The sequence below is a fragment of the Schistocerca americana genome, chromosome 2 (genome assembly GCF_021461395.2).
Source record: "Schistocerca americana isolate TAMUIC-IGC-003095 chromosome 2, iqSchAmer2.1, whole genome shotgun sequence".
NCBI classification, from domain to species: domain Eukaryota; kingdom Metazoa; phylum Arthropoda; class Insecta; order Orthoptera; family Acrididae; genus Schistocerca; species Schistocerca americana.
Genome location: NC_060120.1, coordinates 1,024,876,700 through 1,024,896,095, shown reverse-complemented (window position 1 = coordinate 1,024,896,095; position 19,396 = coordinate 1,024,876,700). Strand labels below are relative to the sequence as shown.

The 19,396-nt window shown below is 43.7% G+C and overlaps 1 protein-coding gene across 1 annotated transcript in view; it reads right to left on the bottom strand.

Annotated features, from left to right (window-relative positions):
* Nucleotides 1-19,396, bottom strand: part of LOC124595610 (dehydrogenase/reductase SDR family member 11-like) — a 121,699-nt gene that overhangs the window by 60,363 nt on the left and 41,940 nt on the right. The window contains exons 3-4 of the mRNA XM_047134427.1: nt 19,117-19,246; nt 5,615-5,744 (exon numbers count right to left, since the gene is read on the bottom strand). Of these exons, the coding sequence (XP_046990383.1) occupies nt 5,615-5,744; nt 19,117-19,246 (260 nt within the window). The remainder of the gene's footprint in view (nt 1-5,614; nt 5,745-19,116; nt 19,247-19,396) is intronic.

Below are 19,396 nucleotides of genomic sequence, written 5' to 3'. Positions count from 1 at the left end.
GCTTTCCTGATACTTCGGCTGACTGAACATGGCTTATGTGAACGGCAGGCCAAGATCTTCGTGGTACGTGGCTACACGGCAACCTTTATCGCAGTTCAGCAGATGAAAGACTGCGAGCAAGTGGGGACAGAGCACCTCCCAAGTCAATCTGTGATTAAGTCCACACACGCGCCACCTTCACCCACTGCCCCGACATCGCAATACGGCCAAAGCCGGAGCTACACCGGCGGAAGGCGAACCTGTATAATGGGATCCAGCCAGGAACGGAAAACGCGGCATCAACTGCCTTGAACGGGCTGAAGGCCGCTTACGACCCGAATCATCGACTGGCATCCACAGCCGATATCAACAGCGAGTCAAGACACTGACCGTAATTATGGAAATAAGTAAGTCTGGATCTTCTTTCGCTGTACGTACCGGTGACGACAGGTCAGCACCATCATTCCAAGGGAAAGTGGCACGGAGCGAACTGGGAGAGTGATTCCTGAGACAGAACCGTTTCCACAACCGCTCTCACAACAGTCGCCGCTTGCAGAAGCCTTCAATTTATCGAGAGTTGGACTAGCCTTTCTCGAATAATAATTAAACACGACTTCGTACTGGATATCCCTGAAAATCGTCGCTATAAGACCCACAATTCTCGAATTGCTTCTTCTTTCCTGGAGTGCTTGGAAGTGACAGTCCAGCTTCATTTTTTTCTACTTCGTAGCTTCTCTTCCCTATTCTCAGGACAGTGGTTTTATGAGTTTTTAACGTGTCCACGGTACTGTCTGTAACTGAAATAAGAGGCAGCAAGTGCCCATCAGTGTCTTTCTCTCGTTCGAAATTTTCCCTGACATTGTTGCAATATTCACAAGCCGGTCCTCTCAGTACAACGCGCTGCCCACGTACATATCTCGCATAGCTCGCATCCTCGGATGTCCTCCCCCTCGCCTTTCTTCTGCCAGTGAAATATACTGAACAGAAAGAAACAGTCACACGAATATCACACAACTCAGTTCGCAACACCGCACAAAACAGCTGCTGTACGCCGCACGGAGTGGCCACGCGGTTTGAGGCGCCATGTCACGGATTGCACGGCCTCTCCCGTCAGAGGTTCGACTCCTCCCTCGGGCATGGGTGTGTGTGTTGTCCTTAGAATAGGTTAATTTAAGTAGTGTGCCACTCTAGCGATCGATGAGCCAGCAGTTTGGTCCCTTAGGAGTTCACACACATTTGAACATTTGAGCTGCTGTTCGCCAATTAGGTTTTGATTGTAGAGAGAACACGAATTCGAAGCAACAAGTACATTTTTTGTTTTTTCATCTCTCTCTCAGCCTTAACACACTACAGACAGCGCAGTTTCCAAGAGGATATCCATGTCCCATCCTTGGATGCCTGTAAATAAGAGCCATAAAGGAGCCTCATCTGAGGAGCACTCAACATGCAAAGTTTCATAATTTTTTTTTTCATAATGCGTGGCCACAGTCATAATATATTTCTGTAAAGTCAGTACCGCCATTAGACTGTTGTTTATTCACAGTGTTACATTTACACTTACATAATCATGATTTCCGCTTCAAAGTGCTATTATCAAGTGTTTTAAGTGTTATAAATTGCCTAAGATGGCATACTGTCGTATTAAAATACACTATTAGACGTATAGACTTGAGTCAAGATGGTGTACTCAGTAATGAAACAAAGCAGTAGTCTCTGCCAGAAATATCGGCTCTTAAACATTATGTCTAATAGTGTATTTTAATACGGCAGTATGCCATCTTAGGCAATTTATAAAACTTAAAACACTTGATAATGGCACTCTGAAGCCGAAACCATGATTTTGTAAGTGTAAATGCAACACTGTAAATAAACAATAGTCTAATGGCGGTACTGACTTTAAAGAGATTCAAAGTTTCGTCTGAACAATTTAAATCATGCGCAACAGTACATCTCTGTAAGGACAATACTGCAGGTCCGTTTTGATAATGTTTCAATGAGACGATCTTTTAATTCCCACTTGCACAGATAGAAGGCGTTCAGATTTCACCGGGCTTTGTTCGAACGAAGAAAAGTCTGGAGCAAAGGTTTTTGATGTTCGATCCCTTTACAGATAGTTACGGTTTTTCTTCACTGCAAGGTCCGTCCTCGCCATTATTTCGTTAACTTCTGAATTATAGACTTTTGCTGAAGCTCCGTGCAAACACTTCCAGTCTTCATCTCTTGCACAAACAGTTCTGCAATCGTTTGACAGGAATTGTGCTTCGCATAACACTCGACGATCGGCATGCGCTGTTTTGCTGTCAGCACCATTTTCTGTTGCATTCACCCATCTGTTCCTATCTCTCCCACTTGGCCCTAGATTATTAAACCATCCTAAAATTTGCAATTGCAGCTGGTACCAATTCGCGGTCCCCGCCGACCTGGTATTGTAAGTAAAGGGTGCAAAATAGCACAGTCTGTACTTATTCTGTACATGACATACCATTGGAGACCTCACACCCTAAGGGAAAAAAACGACGCACCACGAAGGAACTATCCGAATTGGACGGAAATCGGCGAATGCGTTATACATACACAGACAGATAAATGATTACAGTTTCAAAAAAAAAAAATTGGATGATTTATTCAAAAGAAAGAGCTTCACGAACTGAGCCAGCCAATAACGCGTTAATCCACTTCTGGTCCATATGAAACCAGCTATTCGTCTTGGTGTTGATTGACAGATCCGTTGGATATCCTCTTGAGGGATATAGTTCCAAATTCTGCCCAATAGGCGAATTAGATCGTCAAAATCCGGAGCTGGTTGGCGGGCTCTGCCAATAGTGCTCCCAGCGTTCTCAATTGGAGAGAGACCAGGCCACATTGCTGGCCAAGGCAGAATTTGGTAAGCACGAGGACAAGCAGCAGAAACTGTCCCGTGTGCGGCAGGGCGGTATCTTGCTGAAATTTAAGCCCAGGATGGCTTGCCATGGATGGCAACGAAACGGGGCGTAGAATATCGCCGTCATACCCCCGTGCTGAAAGGATGCACCGGATGACAATCAAAGGGGTCCTGCTATGGTATGAAATGGCACCACAGACTAACACTCCTGGCTGTCAGGCCGCATGGTGAGCGATAGTCAGGCTGGTATTCCATCGCTGTCCACGGCGTCTCCAGTAGATATGGGTCGTTCGTGAACTAACGGGTCAAAAGGAATTGTTCATCAAGATGAACGGAACGAGCGATGAACGAATTCTAAGGATCGGTCTTTCATAGTTCACTTCGTTCGTGGCTTTCTGCTTATAGTTTCCGGGAGCGGGAAACGGTCGGTCTCGTTCCCGCAACTACAGCCTCGGTCCCGTTCCCATCTGTCTCCGTCTCGCTCGGCCGGACTCGTCTTCGCGTGGCCACTCGTCGCAGTTCCAATGCCGACTGCTCATAGTTAGTTAAGTATAGAGTCGTTCGTTTCGTTCGCTGCGCGTGCCCATACTAAATCCGTTTCAAACCTTTTTTTGAACTTTGAACTTCTGGTTCTTTTCGTATTCTATTCAACAGCCATTATCGGTAATTATAATGTATTTTATAATTACGTAAGTTACATAAAATTACGTGGTATGTAATACATCTTTTCAGGTAACAAAACGGCATATCAGCTCACTTCACTACTTCGGTAAACAGCAGAAGAAATACTTGTAAAAAGGCAAGATTTTTTATCTTATTACACATGCAAAGGAAGTCGGCACGGCACGCACGAGTGGCCATTTTCCGTCTTTTTTTTTGATCCAAAGTAAAAGAGCATGTTCATTGTTATGGAAGGCAGATCGACTTGCAACCGAATGAAGTCCGCGTTTCATAATCGATTATCTGGTGTCACATTTTGTAAAGAGAATATTATAACTTCTACAATATTATTTCAGTACTTGACTGCTCATTGTCGCCTACCAATCGTCATCTATTGTTTCGAGGTTGTTGTTTGCATTACCTTATTTGTTATCTCTTCACTGCCTAATTATTACATGTTTATCTACTCTGCTCGTAGCGGTCAACAAATCCTGCGTAACTGGCGAGCAGTCTGTACTCGGGGCTGGTTTTTCGTGCGCCACCTTAACATTATTTCACTGCGATCAGCCACATAACGCTATAGTTTCTAACCGAGAGGTTTTGCGGAATCACGAAAATTACAAGCGTGTGAGAATTCTGTTATGAATGAAATCTCTGTACTCCAGGGCAGAGACAAGTGCCTCTCTTGGCGCCTTCCATCTTCAGTCATCTAGGCTAATAATTTTCAGTTTTTCATAAGAACCGTATACCAAGCACAAATGAATGGTAAACGTGTAAAAATGAACGGTTCCCAAAAAAGAGCGATCACCAGTGAATTAGTTCCCAAGGATGAACGAGTTTGCCCGTCTCCAGTCACATTCCCGCTGGTCGTCGGGTCTCCGTTCGAAGCGGGACTCATCAGTCAAGCCAACTGTACTCCAGTCAGTGAGATTCCAGGTCAAATGGGCCCCGACACCGCTCCAAACGGTATAAAAGCAGCTGGCACATGGGGCGCCGTGAACTCAGCCTCCTTTCTGTGAACCCTTACCGCCACTGAAGCGCAAGTTTCACGCCAGATCGATGGCAATGACGGATCCGGGACTCTGAGTACCTCTCTGACGAATGCTCGGAGTTCAGGTTCTGTCGTCTCTCCCGGTCGACCGCTTCCTTCTTGACGCTGTGTTCGGCCGTGATTCATCCATTCGTCAAGTAATGCCGACGCTCCTGTTCAAATGTCGAGCCCTTCGCCGATTACTGCAACGTACTCTCTCAAATGCTCTCATCTGTATGTATTTTTCACACGTCTGTGCAGCTGATACAGGGAATGAAATTCGTTAAGATTTTACGTCCTGGTATAGATATCTCTCTTCTCAGCTGCGCTGTGAAATTGCGCTGCGATGTCACATATTCATCCAGCAGCTGTCAAACTTTACAATTTTGCACTTTTCGTTGATAACTGTATGAATATCGGTATTCAGTTTGTGAGCAATTTGGATAATTTGTTCGTGGTGCGTCGTTTTTTTTTGTCTTACAGTCATAGTCGCAATTAACTAGCGCATAAACTATAAATTGTGAATTACTTTGAATAAAATATAGAGTAGTAAAACTGACGATGGTTTAGTAACAATTTAACGTTTTTTCCCCTCCTTTAGTGTTCTAAGGTTAAACGTACTGACACAGCGAAGTTTTCGGGACAGAGCGAACAGGTAGATGCGTCAAGTGCAGGCGTGTTACATGATGTATCGAAATCACGGTTTTCAGAGTTTTCTGTGATGGAAAATTCTCCTATCCGTTAACATGGATCAGTTCCACGTCAGCTTTATAAAAAAAAATTTCCGGGACAGTTTTCTTTCATTCACCGCGTAAAACATGGTGGTTTGTTTCTGAACAAGAGGATGTTTATTACAGAGGAAAGTACCTGGTGAATGGACGAATACTATTGTTATACCTCTTTTCGAAAGAAAATGGAAATAAACGCATAGCAGCAGGAAGAACAGTAGCTGAGAGAGTAATGAACCTCGCAGGTAAACAAGTGTGGCCACGAAAATGAGACTAGAGCGAGAGGGCTCCTTTCTGCTTTCAGCTTGTGATCTGGAGGCTGGTTTGAGGACTTACTCCAACACGGATGCGGCTGTTCCGGGCGAGCAAGTCCTTCCTCAGTCCATCGAGCAGCACCCTGACAGCCGTCTTGCTGCCGAAGTACATCGCGTATTGGGGGTCGTGTGGTGGGATGTAAGCGGCGAGGCTAGAAAACGAAAAGACACTCTGACAAACACTTTAAATTTATAGAACATAGCTACACAAAACTTTAAGAAACAGTTTATCGGAGCGTAATATAACAGTTGTTGTAACGTATTGTTATCTGCACAGCGTGATTCAGCTGCCCCTACCGATGTCATTTCTATGCAACCCGCAGTGATATTTCTCGCCTTCAAGAACCACGCGTCTGATTTTTGATACTCTGGCTCACTACGCGGAAGCTATTAGGTCTGCAGAAAAATGAACTGGGCGTCTTTGTAGGAAATTTTATGTAATGATTAAATTTTCTACTGGGATACGCTTTCGCCAGAAGCGACAATGTACAAAAGTGACCATCATACGCACCTCTGCTCCCACATTCAGCCGCTACCGGTCAGGATTTGTAGTTTGTTGCTCATGGAACTCCCTCCTACCGCTTTGCAAAAATTTTCTACTGCGTGAATTATTTCCCACATTGGAACAGTTTTGGTCTTCACTGACTGCCCTTGTTACGCCACAGGCTTAGTCGTGCACTTACAAACTGTAAAATTGACTTTTGTGTAAATTTTGCATAAAATTTTTATGAAATTTAACAGTAGAAAATGACCTATTTCATCGTTGTATTTGTTAGTCCTTCTGACTTAGAAAATACTGTGCTAGTAAGCGTTAAGTTTGGATCGAATAGCTACAGTAAATCGATTTAGCGTAAGTCTACAAAAGTCGTTGTTCTCTTCATTACACTTAGGGGCACGTTTAAATTAATATTGTTAAAGATGTAGTGACGTAACAAGACTGTTACGCCACTGGAGGTAGCCGAAGGAAAGGCACGCGTACACACACGCCGACGGGCGTCAAGTCTGGAACAGGCTACGTAATTAATGCTATGAAGAAAAGTACGTAGCTGGATTACTACTTATCTTTAATCAATCATTGTGGTACATCACTCTTGACGATACACAGGAGACTTTAATTACAATTACTGTAAGGCTAATGGCGCCTTGCTAGTTCGTAGCCATTAACTTAGCTGAAGGCTATTCTGTCTCTCGGCTAATGAGAGAGAAAGGCTTCGTACATCTAGTCGCTAGCTAGGTCGTCCGTACAACTGGGGCGAGTGCTCGTCCGTATCACGAGACCTGCCTTGTGGTGGCGCTAGGTCTGCGATCACACAGTGGCGACACGCGGGTCCGACATGTACTAAATGGACCGCGGCTGATTTAAGCTACCACCTAGCAAGTGTGGTGTCTGGCGGTGACACCACAAAAGAAATAGCCAAATATGCTGGCGGCGCAATAGCCTAATCAGTTGAGACCAAAGAAGGTCAAACTTTTGTTTTTTAACTTTGTGTTCTGCCTTACGGCAGGTCTTGTCATGGGGGAAGCCTCGTCATAGAGGTCCACCGCATGAGCGTCTAGGGAAGAGATTCCAGTGGAGGTTTCCTGTTGCCTTCCACTGGTGATAATGAAATGATAATGAAGACAACACCCAGTCCCTGAGCGGAGAAAATCTCCGACCCAGCCGGGAATCGAATCTGGGCCCCTTGGCGTGACAGGCCGCCGCGCTGACCACTCAGCTATCGGGGCGGACAAAAAAAGTTCGAATATAGGAGTAATTCGCGTGGTCGGAAATTTTTGTACAGTGGTAGCAGGGAGTGCCACGAACAACGTACTAAGAATCCTTACTGGTGAGGGATGAGTGTGGAGTCGAAGGTGCGTTTGAAGGTCACTTTTGTATGGTTTTCTTGAGTAGTACTAATATCCTAGCGCCCAGCGAAAACGTATCCCAGTACAAAATCAAGCTGCATTAAATTACTTACAAAAAAGATCCCGTATATTTTCTCTGTAGGCTCTGAGCACTATGAGACTTAACATCCATGGTCATCAGTCCCCTAGAACTTAGAACTACTTAAACCTAACTAACCTAAGGACATCACACAACACCCAGTCATCACGAGGAAGAGAAAATCCCTGACCCCGCCGGGAACCGAACCGGGGAACCCGCGCGTGGGAAGCGAGAATGCTACCGCACGACCACGAGCTGCGGACTTTTCTCTAGGACTAAAAACTTGCGCGTAGCGAGAGAGAGAATGTGGAAATCTCGTACATGGTTTTTGATGGCCAGATATAACATTGCGGGCTGCACAAAACGACATTGGTAGGAGCAGATGAATCACGCTGCATGCATTAAGTGTACTAGGTGAACAATAAATCAAAATTTTGTAACATTTGAAGTACTGGAGAATGACATCTCTTTGTTTGTCGTGTATTATCGCAATATTTTTGGAAGTGATACGCTGAAACACAGTAGGTAACCTCAGCATCTCAGTTAATCGATAAATGTTTATTATAGTACAAAAGTTTATACAAAACATACAGACAAAAAAATACTAGGCTTCAACGGTGTGAGAAGGAGATGTAATTTAATCACAAAATTATTTAATATAGAGGGTGTAATGGGTATAAGTGCAGACATTTTTATTGGTGACAGAGGACAGTGTATTGAAAAAACATTACACCAGTATTTACTTGAAGTGCAGACCATTATTTATAGCTCTTAGGAGTGGTATGTTTTTGGGTTAGTTAGTGCTTCCAAGTATATGTGGAAGGAGCAAACTATTCATTAATGGTATTAGTTGAAAACAGTCTTGGTTGCCATTTTAGATTTTTATTTATCAACTACGGGTTTCGCCTTATTTGGGTATCTTCAGGCTGATCTTAATTTTGTATTTCTTAGGACGATGCTTTAGAGGCATCAGTACTAGCACACGACGCTGTGGTGTACTATGCTAACTACTTAAGCCCCAACTTATTCTACACAACTGGCCATTAAAATTGCTACACCACGAAGATGACGTGCTACAAAAGCGGAATTTAACCCACAGGAAGAAGATTCTGTGATATGAAAATGATTAGCTTTTCAGAGCATTCACACAAGGTTGGCGCCGGTGGCAACACCCACAACGTGCTGACATGAGGAAAGTTTCCATCCGATTTCTCATACACAAACAGCAGTTGACCGGCGTTGCCTGGTGAAACGTTGTTGTGATGCCTCGTGTGAGGGGGATAAATGTGAACCATCACATCTCCGACTTTGTTAAAGGTCGGATTGTAGACTATCGCGATTGCGGTTTATCGTATCACGACATTGCTGCTCGCGTTGGTCGAGATCCAATGACTGTTAGCAGAATATGTAATCGGTGGGTTCAGGAGGGTAATACGGAACGCCGTGCTGGATCCCGACGGCCTCGTATCAGTAGCAGTCGAGATGACAGGCATCTTATCCGCATGGCTGTAACGGATCGTGCAGCCACGTCTCTATCCCTGAGTCAACAGATGGGGACGTTTGCAAGGCAACAACCATGAGCACGAACAGTTAGACGACGTTTGCAGCAGCATGGACATTCAGCTCGGAGACCATGGCTACGGTTTCCCTTGACACTGCATCACAGACAGGAGCGCCTGCCATGGTGTACTCAACGACGAACCCGGGTGCACGAATGGCAAAACGTAATTTTTTAGGATGAATCCAGGTTCTCTTTACAGCATCACGGTGGTCGCATCCGTGTTTGGCGACATCGCGGTGAACGCACATTGGGAGCGTGTATTCGTCATCGTCATACTGGCGTATCAACCGGCCTGATGGCATGGGGTGCCATTGGTTACGCGTCTCAGTCACCTCTTGTTCGCATTGACGAGACTTCGAACAGTGGACGTTACATTTCCGATGTGTTACGGCCCGTGGCTCTTCCCTTCATTCGATCCCTGCGAAACCCTACATTTCATCAGGATAAAGTACGACCGCATGTTGCAGGTCCCGTACGTGCCTTTCTGGATGCAGAAAGTGTTCGACTGCTGCCCTGGCCAGCACATTCTCCAGATCTCTCACCAATTGAAAACGTCTGGTCAATGGTGGCCGAGGAACTGGCTCGTCACAATACGCCAGTCACTACTCTTGATGAACTGTGGTATCGTGTTGACGCTGCATGGGCAGCTGTAACTGCACGCGCCATCCAAGCTCTGCCTGAATGCCCAGGCGTATCAAGGCCGTTACTACGGCCAGAGGTGGTTGTTCTGGGTACTGATTTCTCAGGATCTATGCACCCAAAATGCGTGAAAATGTAATCACATGTCAGTTCTAGTATAATATATTTGTCCAATGAATACCCATTTATCATCTTTATTTCTTCTTGGTGTAGCAATTTTAATGGGGCAGTAGTGTATTATTTGCTCCTGTGAACGTGTACGCGTTATGCAGGTCTTGGAGTCTCTCACGTCCATTTAGGAAGTATTTACTGTTAACGAAGGCGCTGTTGGCCTGATGTACTCGACGATTCTTTAAGCCACTCTCTCTAAAGGATCGTCCTAAGAAATACCAAATTAAGATCATCCTAAAGATGCCTAAATAAGGTGAAACGCGTAGTTGATAAATAAAAAAAAACTAAAATCGCAAGCAAGACTTTTTTCAACTAATACTATTAAATACTGGTTTGCTGATTCATGCCACAGATGGACTGGAAGAATTTTTATTTATTACTGCTTATTTTCCCAGCAGGTCAGGTATTGAATTGCGCACACGTGGACCCAAATACACTCCTGGAAATTGAAATAAGAACACCGTGAATTCATTGTCCCAGGAAGGGGAAACTTTATTGACACATTCCTGGGGTCAGATACATCACATGATCACACTGACAGAACCACAGGCACATAGACACAGGCAACAGAGCATGCACAATGTCGGCACTAGTACAGTGTATATCCACCTTTCGCAGCAATGCAGGCTGCTATTCTCCCATGGAGACGATCGTAGAGATGCTGGATGTAGTCCTGTGGAACGACTTGCCATGCCATTTCCACCTGGCGCCTCAGTTGGACCAGCGTTCGTGCTGGACGTGCAGACCGCGTGAGACGACGCTTCATCCAGTCCCAAACATGCTCAATGGGGGACAGATCCGGAGATCTTGCTGGCCAGGGTAGTTGACTTACACCTTCTAGAGCACGTTGGGTGGCACGGGATACATGCGGACGTGCATTGTCCTGTTGGAACAGCACGTTCCCTTGCCGGTCTAGGAATGGTAGAACGATGGGTTCGATGACGGTTTGGATGTACCGTGCACTATTCAGTGTCCCCTCGACGATCACCAGTGGTGTACGGCCAGTGTAGGAGATCGCTCCCCACACCATGATGCCGGGTGTTGGCCCTGTGTGCCTCGGTCGTATGCAGTCCTGATTGTGGCGCTCACCTGCACTGCGCCAAACACGCATACGATCATCATTGGCACCAAGGCAGAAGCGACTCTCATCGCTGAAGACGACACGTCTCCATTCGTCCCTCCATTCACGCCTGTCGCGACACCACTGGAGGCGGGCTGCACGATGTTGGGGCGTGAGCGGAAGACGGCCTAACGGTGTGCGGGACCGTAGCCCAGCTTCATGGAGACGGTTGCGAATGGTCCTCGCCGATATCCCAGGAGCAACAGTGTCCCTAATTTGCTGGGAAGTGGCGGTGCGGTCCCCTACGGCACTGCGTAGGATCCTACGGTCTTGGCGTGCATCCGTGCGTCGCTGCGGTCCGGTCCCAGGTCGACGGGCACGTGCACCTTCCGCCGACCACTGGCGACAACATCGATGTACTGTGGAGACCTCACGCCCCACGTGTTGAGCAATTCGGCGGTATGTCCACCCGGCCTCCTGCATGCCCACTATACGCCCTCGCTCAAAGTCCGTCAACTGCACATACGGTTCACGTCCACGCTGTCGCGGCATGCTACCAGTGTTAAAGACTGCGATGGAGCTCCGTATGCCACGGCAAACTGGCTGACACTGACGGCGGCGGTGCACAAATGCTGCGCAGTTAGCGCCATTCGACGGCCAACACCGCGGTTCCTGGTGTGTCCGCTGTGCCGTGCGTGTGATCATTGCTTGTACAGCCCTCTCGCAGTGTCCGGAGCAAGTATGGTGGGTCTGACACACCGGTGTCAATGTGTTCTTTTTTCCATTCCCAGGAGTGTAGGTTAGCTATACCGACAACTGTAGTCCACTTACTGGTGCAGTTACGACAATGTAGAAAACATTAAATCGCAACGTTTGTGACGTGTTTGTGAGAATTCTGTTCAATGCAGAGGAAGAACAGCCAACACTCTGATACCGCTTATAAAATATCTGCATGTATATACTTTACATCGTGTACACAATATACTGACGATAAGTTATGCAAATTCGATTTTAGACAGTAATACAGAACTCCATCGACAAAATGGCGCAGGTTATTCTGGGATCTTTTCATTGTTTGTTGATACGAGGGTTTCGTTGTCAGCGGTGGCTCGTTACATAGCGATTGGATTTCTTTTGATATTTGAGTCCCTGTTATTAGGTTTTATTTAATTCCACTGAAAACACGTGCCGAAAGGCGAAAACATATTAGTTGCACGTTAACAGTGTTACACAGCTGTATGAATGGGTTTACTGATGAAGTATTGGCCGATATTCACCTAGTGTAACGGAAGAGCGGCACAACCACGGTAGGGTAGTTGTTCCCGCAGCCACAAAACCCCCTCACAGTAATTTTTCCTTTATCTGAGCATTGTTACCTCCCTCTGTGTTCTTTTACTATATGTTTTGGTGAGTGCGTATTATAGATTTTACACCTTTATGCAACTATTTCACGGAAACCAAGGTAGTTTTCGTGAAAAACCGAATAAAGTGCATTACTACTCTGTAATGAGCCACAGGACAGCATGGGTCCCTTATACCAAACAACACAGAAAATATCCTTGTACAACCTCAGAAAGTTTTTCGTTTGAGTTCAACTGACCTGATGTACTCGTATTTAATACTGACTGGTTTCTCAGTGCTGAAATAACTTTTTTCAAGTAGATGGCTATCCATCGATGATTACAATACATGAAGATCTACTTGTATCGAAAATAATAATAATTGACTTAATAAAAAAAACAGTTCTTTTCAGAGAGGAAAATCCTGCTGGAGATAAAATTGTCGTCAATAATATCACAATAAGTGAAACATGTTAATTGTATGGACTGCAACGTCTTTGAAGATAAAGACACACAAAAGAAAATACATACAAAATAAGTCAGAAACTAGTTTAAAATGTGATAAGGGTGTTGCTGACTCAGCACTGCTGTACCGAAGTGAGATATAGGTTATAAATAGAAAGCGAATACTTCCCCCAGGTTGTAGTCTGACGAACATTGTCAGGAATGTTCAAATAACTTTTGGGAATGCAGCCGGATGATGTCGTCGACAACCGTAGATAGTCTCACGTTTCAACAGGCAACCAACTTGTCAATTTCAGGAAAAGCGGCAGCAAGTAAGTGCTGCGCAAGTGAAATTGAAACCTCAATTTGCAGACCAGTTCCGGAAAGATAAAAAAACACATACACACACACATACACTGTAAACACTAGCACCACCACACAAAAAAAGTTGGCCGACGCCGGAAGTTACCTATAGAGAAAATTACTAAACAACAGGTGCGATAGCATTAACTCTGACCTTCTAGTTTTTGGCGAGGGAGAGATCAGGATTCTACACAGAACTGAAGCAAAAACCGCCATCTCTATTTACAAGATTACTTGTTAATTTACTTTCAGCTGCTTCAAATGGTTAAAATGGCTCTGAGCACTATGGGACTTAACTGCTGCGGTCATCAGTCCCCTAGAACGTAGAACTACTTAAACCTAACTAACCTAAGGACATCACAAACATCCATGCCCGAGGCAGGATTCGAACCTGCGACCGTAGCGGTGGCGCGGTTCCAGACTGTAGCGCTTAGAACCGCTCGGCCACTCCGGCTGGCTCAGCTGCTTCCTTAATAACATTGTCCCAATCGCTAGAAGTGCACGCCAGAATTTCCGTGTTGTTAAATTTCATTGCCCGACCGGTGCCAATATGACGTTATACAATAGCCGATTTTCTCGGGTGTTATAAGCGTATTTTTCAGATTCACTTGCACAGCACTTACCTGCTGAAGTTCTGCCGTGAAAATAACAGGGTAGTCACCTGTTGCCGATGACGCCACGTGGCGATATTCCCGTAAGTTGTTTGAACATTGCATACGCCAGGAGAAACTCAGCTCTCACAGTACCAGAAATGCCGATGACAGAAAATAATATTATTTCGCGAATAGTGAGACAAAATTTATAGTGAAGGACGATCACCAAATGAGCAAACAATTCAGTGACTCGTCAAGCACAGAGCTGTCTCATTTGCACGTTCACATCTAGTGAAGAGAGACCAGACTACTTACATCTAGGTGGCGAAACAGTTTGAAAAGTGAGTAATGGTGCATGTCAGATGGGTGCAATTGGCATCACAAAAGCCAACATTTTCATGGGATCCTGAAGGCTGATGCCCCTATGCTGCACAGGAAGTCTAACCTTCTACTGCCTATAGAGACGAGTTAGCACATCTGTTTCTCAGTTACCGTAGCTGTTTGAAATAGAGCTCGAGCTCTACGACAGAGCAGTATTGTGCAGAAACGCATTCTCGTTCTGAGAGCTGGAAGAGTCCATCCTGTTGCTCCGAAGGGGAGGCCCCTGATGTCTTCACATCGAGGTAATAGAATCTATCTCCTCTGGTTCAAAGACTATGTAAGCTAGCCACTATCGATTTTGTCTCAGCGCTGGCTGGGTATATTGCGCATTTCCGAAGCAAGCAGGGGGGCTGACGGTACTGAGCGACCAGGAGGCGCAACTGTGGTGCGCTGGGGCTGGAGCACAGTGTGCGAGAGAGGGAGTGACGGCTGGACTGCCTCGGTGTTAACACCGGACGTTGATCTGCTCTCCGGGCCTCAGACGTCGGTTATGGGGCTCCGTTTCCATCTGCTGGAGTTTGTCTTACCGATAATCTATCTAGTGAGCATCGTTCCAACGACAACTGTGGTTATCCCAAAAATTAAAGAATCGCGCAGGTTCTTTCGTCGTATAAAAACTTTCTCAGTTCATATTCAGATTATGATACTGATGCTGCTCATTACCTACTTGTCGTTAATTAATATTCGACTAAGCCGGAACATGATAATTGGTTGCGAAAGAGGCATTTTGGTTTTCGTATGTGTATATCAGTGAATGTTCTTTTCATTAAAGAGAGATGTGTAATTGTTAAGGTTTTTTACTCGTAATTAAGTTGCGGGGTTGTTTTCTTAATTATATGGCAACTATTTTATTGTGTTTTATTTGCATGTTAAAGACTGCAACGTGTGTATAAGGCCATGGGTAGAAATGTTTCTAATAGCAGATTTCTGTGTGTTCCAGAAGGCTTTCTTGTTCTGGTTTCAATATTTGTGTACCTTGGCCCGGAGGAGTACGGGGGTCGTGTGGGTCCGTTTGGAGAGGAAGAAGGGCATGTGTCCAGAGCAGGACTGTAAAATTCTAAATTGTATTTTCTTCCTGTAATTTAGCACTCTTATTGAGCTATAGTTGTGTGAGTAGCTTATGCTTAAATGTGTGTTAATTAGACTTGCAGAAATTTTGCTTTGTTCAAGGTTTGCTAAGATAATGTTGAATGTTCAATAATTTTATTAATTGGGTAAATATTTTTTTAATGCAATTATGCTTGTGTCTTTTTAACGTTGAGTTTTTTAGTATTTTTTATTTAAGGGAAAGGTAAACTTCAGCCTGGTTGGTAGGCGAGTTTCTTTCTGAGTTCACTTCGAAGAAAGCCTTTGCTTAAATTTTTGCTGTTACTGAAATGGTTTGAAGATATTTTGATAGTGATCGTATTTATTTAAGAATTTGTTTGCAAAAGGATAAGGAGTGTAATGAATGTAAATTGTACAGTATATTTTTTGAGCACCAAGGAATGTGAACATCTGCTGAGGAACTACACTATAATAAAATTTATTATATGTGCAAACTTGGGCCTAGTCCTTCCTTAATCGAAAGTGAGAGCCCGTTCTGATGATTTTAAGTCACCGCTACAACCCCCTCAGTTGATGGTTGGCCGCTGACCTGTGCACTTCCTGCATTCTCTTTGGTGTCTGCACAGTACGCCAGCACTGCCTTCGCACACTACAGCTCCAGGGAAAGTCGTTCATGGCCAGGTATGTGTCATTATACATACTGACGAAATTTAAGCTGGAGGTAACATATTATGGAGCTGGTCAAACAATTGATTTCAGCTACTTTTGCTTTGGGAGAGGTAAATTAGTGAGCACAAATCTCATTAGATGTACTTTAGGGGGTTACACAATCTTTAAATATAGAGAATAAAGGAGGAGGAGGATACATTGGTACAAGTACTTCCCAAGACTGCACTGCTTCAGAAAAGGGGTGGACGATGGGAATGTAAATTTTATATTTAGAGACTGCCACATAATTTTCACTTAGCACACATTCTTTATCTTACACTGTTCACGTCGTAGTAAGGAATACTACTTCTTTCACACCTTCCTTGTTTTACAAGATTTGCTTCTGGCAGCAAGTTGTCAGACTCGTTTCGCTTTGGTTGACTCGTTATTGAACCAAGCGCCAGCAGACATCATGGTTGTACTTCTTGGATCTGACAGTCTGTCGCCACAGTGTTGTTATAGTTACAGTTAGAGGAAACTGTAATATTCAAACTGTGTTCTGCAATATATAAGTCCACCAAAAACCAGTGAGAAATTGCTGTATACTGGTAGACTAGGTCTTAGTGCTCTGGCCAAAGAGTGTTTATCGTCTGAAACCTCAGAAACATAAGTCACGTGCAATGTTTTAAGTAGTGCTTAACCTTAAGTAACCTCGCTGTCGGTCATTTTATTTGTTGTTATAGTATGAACTGAACTGTTGTGAATACAGAAATCGAATAATAAAGATTCGTCTTTAACCCTGTAAGAGATATACTTTGTGTGTTTTGCGTACAATTGGCCGCTTATGTTACAAAAATTTGTTGTATACTTGTTCGCTCTGTTCAAAATTTTGCAAATTCACCCTGAGTTATTGGAAGTGGCAGACTCGCATGACGGTGGCCATTTTGACAGACTGTGACTCTTGTACTATTACTAGCTGAATATGACACCATCTGCATGAACTGAGTAATTCATTGTTAACTTAATTTACTCTCTTGCGTGTTGCTTCACTTGTAATTACGTAATTCTGATCATGAATTATTTCCTGTGTGCTGCGAGCTGCAGTCTTACTGTTATCTTTAAGCATGAAGATTAGGCGTCGAGGAGCAGGCATTTGCTACAGGTTGTGTAAGTTATTGTGAGCTACTCTCAGAATAGGTTGCTGAGTTTTAAGCCAAGTGTGGAAATTTAAATTTGGTACAGTGGAACACACGTTCTTGTATTATTACTAGTGCATGCTTTCATAAAAAGAAACTGTAAAATCTACACATTTTATGTAACTACAGTCACAGTTAACTAAAATTGGCTTTATAGAAACATACTGAATTTCAGGCTGTACTGATATGGCATAGCCTCCGGAAAAAAGTAATGTAAATTAACTTAACGATATTCATCAACAATGGAAGCGCTTTCTGCGCCCTTAGATATGCAATAATTACTATCTCTGTATAGTTAGTATATAAGAAAAGGACGCTTGTTTCTTTGTCTTCTTCTTTGTCTTCCTGGTCTCGTTGGCTCTGATGTCCTATCTGACGGTCGCATAGAGATCATGGTCTGTAAATGAGTAATATAATTATTTGTAGCGTTATTATCAATTTTGTCAAATACGTCTGCAGTCATTTATGGTAGAATGTGTTTTTTGTTGGTAGCAAATAGTACCTTCTCTGACCCATGATTTATTTACGTAATAATTATATGTTGCCCTGACCATTTTGTGTAAGTTAATTGTTGTAGCGACGCCATTAATGATAAAATAACAAAAACACTTTTAATAGTCATTTCTTGCAAGAAGTATTAAAGTTAATAATCTTAACAAATACAGAACGGCGTCTTGTAATATTTTCCATTTCATTTTTTAGGTCAGAGGTACAGTTTAGTGAATAATAATTTTTTAAAATGTATATGCTGCCGTTGCACATAGGCAGCTATACTGGAGCAGCAAGCCTCAGAGAAAAAGAAAGAATTAAGCAGTTTATTTTACTGGTTTATAGCGTAACATAAAAGATTTTTTTAAAAACCATCGTGAGTAAGACAGATGTCTTCACGTTGGAAAACGTATGATATTTCTGGCGATAGCGTCCTGAGTAACAATTAGCCGTGGATTTTAACCAACTTAAAAGAGAATTTTTAACAAAACGTTTTCATTTCCAACTATCAGAATAATTTATTTCATTCTCTTTTGAAAAAACATTACGCGATATTGATGGTTTATTAATTTTCCATACTGTGGCCTTAAATTCTACTCAGTGGTTGGCCACATTAATTTCTTTAACTTACTTCAGACTAGAGTGTAGAAATTTTACTTTGTAACGAAAATTACTTGACTGATCAGGTCAGTGGTTCGGGATAGAGTTTTTGATATTTTATACAAATGTTTACAGCTCTCATCCTATCAGTTTTCATAATTTCTTTATTGTGTTTTGAAACGGTGTGTAATATAACTTTATCGCAATGAATGATTACATAAGAATTAAATGACACCACCTCACCACTCCGTGCCTGCTCCCTTCTGCTACACTTACGTATATGACTACTTCTTTTTGACAGTTATTGCGAGGCACTTAGACTTCTAACATCTGTATTTGTTGAATTGTTCAATGTACTGACATAACTTCTTAACACAATCCTTCGCAGAATCGCCAGCTATCGCTTATAAGTTACGCAAGATATGTGTTTGTGCGTAGACTTCAGCTGTTGAACTACATCTCACCTACACTGTGCTGGTCGCTTACAATGGAATCCAGCCACCATCGTTGTCTCGTTTCGTGCGTCTGTGCAGGTGTGGGCCCCGTCCAACACCAATTACTTCGTCTACGAGCACTCTTTATCACGCGAGCCACGAACGCTCTTGGTCCAAACTGGTAATTACATTCACATTTGGCACAAACCACAGGAGCCCACCAATCCTGTTAACTAGTTGTAAAGTGACGTCTTGGAGCATCATGTGGAGTACCTTCTGATCTCGTCCGTAGCTCAGCTAATTTAACATCCATTAATGTTCATTTGGAGTCCATTTGTATTGCTTCACTGCATTCACATACTCGTAAAATCACAATATTGCGGCACGATAATGAAGCATATGAGTTATCACAACAATTTGTATCGAAGTTGCATCAAAAAATCATCCGATTTCGTATGCCATTTTCTCCTTTCAGTAACAGAGTGCTGACAAGTGACTCTTCATGATCGTCATTTTATAAATAAACGACCCACTCTGAAATTGAGCAGTGGAAGAACGTGCTACTCTCAGAAACTTTTCTTTGTCAGGGGGTCATGCCTCTCCATTTTCGAAGCACACTGTGGTAGCCACTCACCTGCAGATGTGGATGATGAAGCCATCTTCGACGCCCCTGCTGAGCATGCCCTGCACGGCCTCCCTGGTGCAGATACTCAGACCCAGCACGTTCACGTCCAACATACGTCTCCAGTCTTTAGTGGCTCCACCTGCAAACAACACGCCGAAACAGGTAACTGTAAGCACTTCAAAAGATAAACAATGGTTGCTTCAGGTAGATGAATTAACGAAACTTGTCTATGAGACACAACACCTCTCTTGTACCGTCAGCCATTTATGTTTGATATGTACCACTGCAA